Source organism: Dama dama, chromosome 5 (assembly GCF_033118175.1).
Source record: "Dama dama isolate Ldn47 chromosome 5, ASM3311817v1, whole genome shotgun sequence".
NCBI lineage: Eukaryota > Metazoa > Chordata > Mammalia > Artiodactyla > Cervidae > Dama > Dama dama.
Window position 1 is genome coordinate 93736094 of NC_083685.1, and position 9106 is coordinate 93745199.

Below are 9106 nucleotides of genomic sequence, written 5' to 3' on the forward strand. Positions count from 1 at the left end.
AAAGGTGTCTTCGCTGGGCCCGGCGTAGGAGCTCCCCGGCGGGAGAGGAGAGCTCAAAGCTGCGGCGACAGCTCAAAGCCTCGGGAAATACAAAAGGCCGGGGCGGCTGGAACGCGCGGGGGAGCAGGGGCCGCCTCCGCCCGCTCCCTGCGGGAGGGACTGGCTCCCTCGGCCCCAGGGACCCGCCCCAACCCTATCCGCCCTGGCCCGAGCTGAGTCGAAACCCGGGCCAGCCTTTCCTGGCTCGCCGCCCGCTCGCCCGCCCCGCGCCTACTCCGGGTCCGCGGGCGCACTGGGTGGGCGGGGCGCGGCCGGAGAGCCGGCTTGGTCCGGGGGTTCCTGGGGAGGCGGCTGACGTGGGCTGCGGCCACCGGGCCGCTGGGGCCTCCGGGCGTAGAGGAAGAGCGCGGGGTCGGGCATGGCATCGAGGTCGTCCGGGACGCCGGCCGCACGCTCCCAGGCCGCCCAGTCCCGGCCCGGGCCCTTGGTGGCGGCCTCGGCTGCGGGCTGGCGGCGGGCCCGCTGTGCGCGCCGGCGGATCCGGGGCTCGGCGGTGGCGGTGGCGGCGGCGGCGCCGGGCCCCGGGCGCGGAGTCTGCAGTTTCTGGCGCGCCGCATGCAGCTGGCAGGAGAGGTAGGCGGCCGCCTCGGTGTGCTTCTGCAGCTCCGTGCTCAGCACGGTGGCTCGGTGGCTGCGGCGACGCAGCTCCTCCAGGAAGCGGCGCTCCTCCGCGCGCAGGCTGCAGCGCAGCGCCGACACCAGCGCCTCGCGCTGCGCCACCTCCCGCCGCAGCTCCGCGTTGGCCGCTGCTCGCTCGGCCAGCTGCGACTCCAACGCGCGGCACTTGCTCTCCAGCTCCCGGGACGCCAACTCTGGGCAGGGGAGAGGGAGGGGAGAGTGAGGGTCCCCGCCTGGCCGCACCTGCGCAACTCACCAATCTTCAGAGCGAAGCCCCGCACCTCCCCGATTGCAGGTCCCTGAAGCTCGGGCTCACTCCTGCTCGCCTACCTTTTTCCCCCTCCCAGCTCTTGCCTCCTGCTTGGCCGAGCCTCTAAACTCTTCCGTCCAGCCCTTAAGAGCAAACCCTTCCCAGACCAATTATTCACTCCACGACAATTTGTTGAGCCCTGACTCTGTGCGTCGTGTTGGGGATTGCGGATAGGGTGGATAATTCCTCACGAAGCTCTCAGTAAGCACAGTGGGAGATGTACGGTACATAATCACAAAAGAATGTGTAGGTGCATGTGTGACACCTGCCAACACCACGACTGTCACAGGAGACTGTGACCTAATCGGAGAAGGCTTCTCAGCAGAGAAATGACGAGGCTAGGATCTGACAGATGAATGGGAATTAAGTAGTGAACAGAGAAGAGAAGGATGCTTCCCACGGAAGGAAGAGCTTGTGTAAAAGCCCTGTGGCAGGAGAGACACACAGGAACAAGGGACTGAAAGAACTGGGAGTGTGAGCGGAAAAGGTGAGTCTGTGCTGTGAACCTTGCTTCCTTCCTAAAGAGAGCATTTATTACACGTTTTACTTGTTCATTGTTTGTCTTTGCCCACTGCACTGGGTTTCAAACCTGGATGTACACTGGAAACATCCAGAAAGCGTTATTTAATTTATTTTGACCTTTGAAACTGTAGCTTGTGAGATTTTAGTTCCCTGACCAGGGATCCAGCCTGGGCCCTTGGCAGTGCGAGTGCAGAGTCCTAACCACTGGACCACCCCAGGGAATTCCCTAGAGAGTTTAAAAAAATAGTTTCCTGGGCCCTAACAAATTCAGACTGAATCAGACTCTCCCCGGGTTGGACCAGCACACTGGTGCTTCTTAAATCTTCCCTGGTGATTCTAATACACCCCTACGGTTGAGGACTCCTGCCCCCTGAATCATAAGCTCCATCTCAGCCAGGACTGTATCCCAAGACTGGCACATGTGAGTGAGTATGGGGATATCAGTAGCCGAAAGGTGACTAAGGGAAGGTAAAAAGTGACTCTAGAGGGGATAGGAGAATCCCCAAGTGATTTTCCTAGAAAATGAGAACACAGAAAAATAGCTCTTAGGCCCAGTGAGAGAGAGGATAAAAACCAGGGCACTGGGAACTCTTCCCTGGTGGTCCAGTGGGTAAGACTCTTTTGCTCCTAATGCAGGGGGCCAGGGTTTGATCCCTGGTCACGGAACTAGATCCTGCATGCTGCAACTTAAAAAAAAAAAGTCTTGCATGCAACTAACATCCGGTGCTGCCAGATAATAATATTTATAAAAAAAAAAAAAAGCAACAACCCAAGGCACGGGGGTCCAGATGATCCCCAAAGCCGTTTCAGAGGAAGGACAGTAGGTACAGTAAAAGTTACTACTATGAGTGCATACTCAGTCGTGTCTGACTCCTTGCGATCCCACGGACTGTAGTCTGCCCGGCTCCTCTGTCCATGGGATTTTCCAGGCAGGAATACTGGAGTGGGTTGTCATTTCCTTCTCCAGGGGATCTTCCCAACACAAGGATCAAACCTGTGTCTCTTGCGTCTCCTGAATTGGCAGGCAGATTCTTTACCCCGAGCCACCTGGGAGGCCCCCAAAGCTACTGTTTTCAGGCAACTGTTCTTTCCTGATATCCGGGAATGCACCTCCCCTTCCTCCAAGCACTAGGCACCAAGAGGTTGCCCACAACTGCCACTTATAGTGGGCAGAATTAGTTCAAGTTCATAAGTATTTAGATCTTTATGCATGAACATGCAGGTAATTTGTAGGGCTTCTAACATTTTACCTTAACCTTCCAGCCTTTCCTGTGCCTAACTCTTGGTCATGTAGCTTTTGATCTATAAGCAGCACATCCGCATGGCAAAAAGTCCATTCTTAAAACCCTTCTGGTCAAACAAATGCTACTTTTGTGGTTCATTTTAAATCAAGCACTTACCGAGTCCCTCTCTAACGTGTTTGTACTGGAAGGCAATGGGTAACACCCAGTCCTAGTTCTCAGAGGTCATATTACCTGGGGATTAAGATCTGAACAATGCAATCCCTCCCATTTAAAAAAATTAATTGTGGCAAAAAACTAAATAGCTAATTTTACCATCTTAAGGATGTGTGTGCTTGGTCGGTCAGTCATGTCTGAATTCTTTGGGACCCCATGGACTGTAGCCCATCAGGTTTCTCTGTCCATGGGATTTTTCAGGCAAGAATACTGGGGTGGGTTGCCATTTCCTTTTCCATTTTTAGCTCTAAAGTACTAAGAATATACTCACATTGTTGTGCAACAGATCTCTAGAATTTTTTCTTCTTGCAAAACTGAAACTCTACACTCACTGAATGATATCTCCCCACACCTCTCCCATTTTATGGATGAAGTGATAATCTATAAACAAACACTTTAGTGGAACCGCTACACTCGCAAGAAGTCCTGTTTCTGTAAAATGAAGAATTTGCTAATGTGCACTTGTCTCTTTTCTCCTCCTCTAGACTAAGTTCCTTGAAGTCAAAGACCTCCTAGTGCCATCATGTTGAATCTTGACGAGTGTGCACACTGACCGTGAGAATCACTTGCACAAGGATGGGAAGACTGGGGAGGTGGGTCACAAAGGAATGAAGTCAGGCACTTGGACTTCCTGGAAACCATATCCTTCCTGCTTTCATTTTCCCAATTTGGATGGAGACAGGGATACCAGGCATGTGTGTATGTACAGTGGTGCTGGCTGTTCACTGCACAAGGCCACCCAGCTGAGTGGGCATGTGAGGCTATCCCCAAGTCTCGGCTGGGCATGGAGAAGGCATGGGTCCTAAGTCGGGGGGAAATGGTGACCAGTTGTTCTCTTACCTTGCTGGTGCGACTGGGCCTCTCTCATCTCCAGGTCATGGGTCAGTTCTGGGGGCAGAGATAAGAAAAGGCCGTTGTGTGTTAGAAACAGAGAGAGAGAGTATGTGTGTGAGATTAAAAATCACAACCCAGTAAAAGTGGCAATAAGGATGCTCAGAAACCATTGAAACCACCCCCATACCTATTTTAATGCAGCCCAGAGGGAAAGAAATGAAAGAGAGGTGTCAGAGGCACAACCTGAACCTGACCTGCCTGATTCTAAGTCCAGATATCTTTCCAATAGATCTTTCCAACTCTGTGTCCTGAATTTGGGGATTAGTTCAACCCTTGTGGGACGAAGGCTTGCTTTTGGGGCTGGTGGTGGTGGGAGTATTTGCCCCTTTCCAGAGGTGATGTACAAATATTTAACATGCCAACCAATCAGAGCCAGTCTGGGGGACACCTGTTGTCCAGGGCACAGACCTTTCAGTGTCTATTGGTGGGTCTGGGTAGGGTCCGACTTGGCATAGTCGGTAAAGAATCCTCCTGCAATGCAGGAGCCTTTAGTTCGATCCCTGAGTCTGGATGATCCCCTGGAGAAGGAAATGGCAACCTACTCCAGTATTCTTGCCTGGGAAATCCCATGGACAGAGCAGCCTGGTGGGCTACAGTCCACGGGGTTGCAAAGAGTCAGACCCACCAATTCAAACAAAACAAACAGACATTTCTCACCTCCCACTGTGGTGATGGTTTGGTTAGTCTGGGAAGGTTGGAGTGTCCTGGGTGGGCTGCCTGGGGACACTAAGAGGGGATTCAGGGTATTTACCAATAGGACACACGTGTTCCACTGGTTTCACAGCCAGTACTGCTGTGCCCTTGCTAAGTCCTGGTTTTGCCACATTCCATGGGGGAGGGAGAAGAGCTTCAAGGAGGACGGAGCCACCTAGTGAAGCAAAGCCTGCGTGGCTGTCAGCCTGGTGCTGAGGGCAGCCAAGGGGCCCCCCAAGGGCACTAGTGCAGGAGCAGTCTCCTCCCCTGCCTGTCCCCAGTCTCCACCCCTTCGAGCCCAGCATGCCCCGCCCCTCAGCCTGCTGAGTCTGATTGTTTTTCCAGCCCACTCCCCATTCCACTCCATCCCAACTCCATCAGGGCTCAAGGGCTGGGAGAGGGGCAGGAGGGAGCCCAGGAGGGGCAGCTGCCTGTGACGGAGGGCACCTCTCAGGCGCACCTGCGTGTACCTGCAGGGACGCTGTCTGTGCCCAAAGGGAGAAGGTGTGAAGGTGGGGGTGGGGGAAGGAAGCGGATCCCCGGGTCCACTGTCCGGCAGTACCAACAGAGGGAGACTCACCTTGTGGGCCCTCCGCCCGCCCCTCCTCGCTGCCCTCACCAGGCTCTTCTAGATAGCAGGGGCATTACCGGAGGTGCCTTCCCTGGGGAGGCCAGCTGTTTCCAGGAGAGAGAAAGCCTGGAGGGCCTGGGCCCTTTGCTGTGACCAGAGCCTGACCCTCCCCCAGGGCTTCCCGGGGCCAACCTGGCCCCTCCTCCGAGGCCCTGGGATGTAAACCCCGGGGGGTGGGGGAGGGGCGACCCTGGACTAGGTCTGGGGAGTAGCCTAAGGGACTCTGGCTCTGTTACTAACTGCCTGTGGGCTTGTTTCTCCGTAGCCTTTAACCACCAGAGTTGGGGGAAGGGAGACAGAATCCCAGCTGGGCTCCACTCCCTCATCCATCAAACCTCCCTGCTCCTCTTCCAGCCAGAGTCCTGGTGGTTTAGATGAATATGCAGGAGGGCACCGGCTTCCCAGGCGGCTAGTGGTAAAGAACCCACCTGCCGATGCAGGGGATGCAAGAGACGTGGGTTCGATCCCTGGGTCTGGAAGATCACCTGGAGGAGGGCACAGCAACCCACTCTAGTATTCTTGCCTGGAGAATCCCATGGACAGAGAAGCCCGGTGGGCTACAGTGCATAAGGTCACAGAGAGTCGGACACAACTGAAGTGACTTAGCAGGCACGCACACTGTGAGGTCAGACATGCTGCGTGACCTCGGGCCAGTGACAACACCTCTCTGTGCCTCAGTCTTCTCACCTATGAAAGTGAAAGTGGTCATCACTCAGTCGTGTCTGACTCTTTGAGACCCCATGGACTGTAGCCCGCCAGGCTCCTCTGTCCATGGGATTCTGCAGGCAAGAATACTGGAGTGGGTTGCCATTTCCTTCTCCAGGGGATCTTCCTGACCGAGGGATCGAATCTGGGTCTCTGGCATTGCGGGAAGATTCTTTGCTAAGAGAAAAGAAATAAAGGGCTCAGTCTAGCTGAGTCAGCTCTTATTATCATCCAAGCTACCTTCCCAACCAGAACACACCCACCTACCTCTCAAGCCCCTTTATTTTGAATTATCACCCCTTCTTGGGCAGGTTCTTCCCTAAGCCCTGCCCTCCTGGTTCCTATTCCAGCCCCTTCTCACTCTTATCCTTTTTCCACTCTCTGGATCCCTCTTTAATCTCTTTTTAAAAACATCTCCTTTGTCCTCTCTCCTCTCCTCCTCTCTCCTCCACCCCTTGGAGGGAAGGCCTTATTCAGTCATTTCAGCCCCAGGAGTGGCTGCTCCAGGCCAGCCCAGAGTTATTTTTATCTCCTTAATCAATAACCAAGAGGCTGCAGGCCCATACTTGTCTGAGAAGGAGGGTGGGGGCTGAGGGCCCTCTGTTCCTGCCTGTTACACTTTCTTACAGAGGATGAGATGGTTGAATGGCATCACTGATGCAATGGACATGAACTTGGGCAAACTCCGGGAGATGATGAGGGAAGCCTGGCATGCTGCTGTCCATGGGGTCGTGAAGAGTCGGACATGACTTGGTGACTGAACGACAGCAACCCATTTTCCTGGGATCCTGGCCTGTGTCCTGCGTGGAAGGACCCAGGTCTTCAGAATAATTATGAAGCAAAAAGAAATTAGAGAAAGAGCTATAGGGTCTTAGGGCTCACTCGTGTCAATATCCCTTTAATGTCATTACTACAGTAAAAAAGTGGCATCAGGCAGGAATGAGACGGTGTAGGGCATCCATGCCCCCAAGGGCTGGCCTCTGCTGCCTGCCAGGCTTTGGGGGAGATGACAAGAAGTCTGGCCTTGGCAGGTGGCAGCTGAACAGCAGTATATGGAGCTAGAGGGGACTGTGGTGGCTGAAAGTGAGGACTGGTGGCTTCTTGTGCCATAGAGTGAGAAGCCCAGTGGGTCACTCAAGCCCTTTGAGCCTCAGTTTCTTTCTGGGGAAGGAGGAGACTCCCATGAGTAGGGCAGGGAAGGGAGGTGGAAATCTGAGTATGCTGGGGAGAGGATGGGTGGAAAGGAGCAGAGGGGACTTCCCTGGTGGTCCAGTGGTTGAGACCCGGTGCTTCCACTGCAGGGGGCGAGGGTTCGATCCCTGGTCAGAGAACTAAGATCCCATAAGCTGCGTGGTGTGTCCAGAAAAAAAAGCCACAGATGCTTCACGACTGGGTGTGTGGAGCCCTAGGTTCTAATCCTGACTCTGATACATTGTGATTCTCACTCTCTGTCTCTGGGCTTCAGTTTACATATTTGTACAATGATGAGACTGGGATGTTCCAGCTGAGACACTGAATCACTGGCTCTAAAGCCTACACTTGAAGATGCAGGGTGAGCATTTGGGCCAGAGCCAAACTTCTGAGAAGGCCACACAGCTGAGACTTGAGGTCCAAGAGTAGAGGTCAGGCACGAGGTTTACATCATCCCTGTCGCCTCCCTCTGTCCTGCTTACAAATCCGATTGATTGCCAGGTCCCTCTGCATCCCACTGGTTCTCCCCTTTCCATCCCCCTTCATCTCTCCCCTGGACCTGTCACTAGTCCCCCTGCCTCCCTCTCCCACCAATTCATCTGCCATACAACTGCTGGATTGAGTTTCTTAATGTAGCATGAGTTTGCTCAAGAACCTTCAGGGGCTCCCTACTACCCAGGAGGACAGGCCAAACTTCTTAGCCATCCTGATATTGGTCAAGGTCTTCCATGTTCTGGCTCCAGCTATATATCCCACCAGCTTTAAGTAGAGGGTAGGTAATCCAGTCAAACAGAACTTTTTATGAGCTTTTGATTTTCTACCTTCTGGATGTTGCCATGCCGTTCCTTTGCAAAGCTTTCTCCATTCTCATTGCCCCATAATATCTCAGCATGTCTAAATCTTACTCAGCTCTCAGGGAGAGGAAGTGCTTAATCCTCGGGACAGTGTGGAATACTTGGCCTCCTCATCACTTACGCCTCAAGCTGAGCATGAACCTGCCTATGAACTGTCAGCCCTCTTTATTTTTTGTGTATCTCTTTTAATAAATTTATTTCTTGATCATGACACACAACACGTGGGATCTTAGTTTCCCAACTAGGGACCGAACCTGTGGCCGTTGTGGTGGAAGCATGAAGTCTTAACCACTGAACCACCAGGGAAGTCCAAGACTGAGGGCTTCTTAGGGCTGGGAGGTGCTTGCACGTTCCGTGTGTCTCACTTCCCCAAGACTCAGTTTCTTCACCAAGAGAAAGGGGTGATGAACACGTGCCTGGCTTAGGGAGGCTGAGGGCAGACACCCCATCAGAGACGGTGCTGCGGCTGCTGACAGCCGCCCCCCTCACCCCTCCAGGCCTCACCTGAGCAGCGCTTCTGCAGCCTCAGGATCTCCAGGTGCAGGTCTCGCAGCAGGGCCATCTGCTCTTTTTTCAGGAAGCTGATGTGGCGCTGCACGCTCTGGATCTGATGCTCCAGGGACACGGTATCCATGGCAACCCAGGCCTGGGCCCCACCTGGGGAGGATAACAAGGTGAACCCACATTTTCTGTGCCCATCCACCCTGTCCACCTTCAGATCCTTTCAATGATCTCCTTCAATCTGGGGTCCTGCTGTGGCAGGTAGATGATTCTGCCCCTGAAGTCAGGTCCCCTGAATTTACTCACTGAAACTTCCGAAGCAAGCGGGTGTGTTGGCAGGAAGTATCATTATTCCTGTTCAACAGATGAAGAACCAGAGGCTCAGAGGGAATGACTTTAGTTCCTTGCCCCCATGGAACATTAGCCTCTTCTATATCTCAACAGAGCAGCAAAGTCAGTAAAGAGAGACAGAGATTTGGGTTCTAGTCTGCTTCTTAACCAGTTGTGTGACTTCAGGCAAGCCCTCCCCTTCTCTAGGCTCTTGGTTTTCTCTTGGGTAAAATTAGGGGATTGTGGAGAATCCTGAACCGTCTCCAGCTCTGCCATCCCTCAAGTTCAAGGGCAACCATCAGCTGGCAGGACTGATGGTTAGAGGGCTTACCAGGTGACT

General features: G+C 53.7%; 1 protein-coding gene across 1 annotated transcript; it reads right to left on the bottom strand.

Annotated features, from left to right (window-relative positions):
- Positions 1-270: 270 nt before the first annotated feature.
- Positions 271-8584, bottom strand: CCDC92B (coiled-coil domain containing 92B). The gene is made up of 3 exons (XM_061143121.1): positions 8440-8584; positions 3808-3855; positions 271-872 (listed from the first exon to the last, which is right to left on the bottom strand). Exons 1-3 carry the CDS (start codon positions 8567-8569, stop codon positions 271-273), a joined length of 780 nt encoding a protein of 259 aa, XP_060999104.1. The 5' UTR covers positions 8570-8584.
- Positions 8585-9106: the final 522 nt, after the last annotated feature.

Coding starts and splice junctions, on each gene's coding strand:
- CCDC92B (XM_061143121.1), bottom strand. CDS start 8,569: ATGGATACCGTGTCCCTGGAGCATCAGATCCAGAGCGTGCAGCGCCAC. Junction 3,856..8,439: donor GCTGCAGAAGCGCTGCTCAG/GTGAGGCCTGGA, acceptor CTCTGCCCCCAG/AACTGACCCATGACCTGGAG. Junction 873..3,807: donor GGCCCAGTCGCACCAGCAAG/GTAAGAGAACAA, acceptor TCCCCTGCCCAG/AGTTGGCGTCCCGGGAGCTG.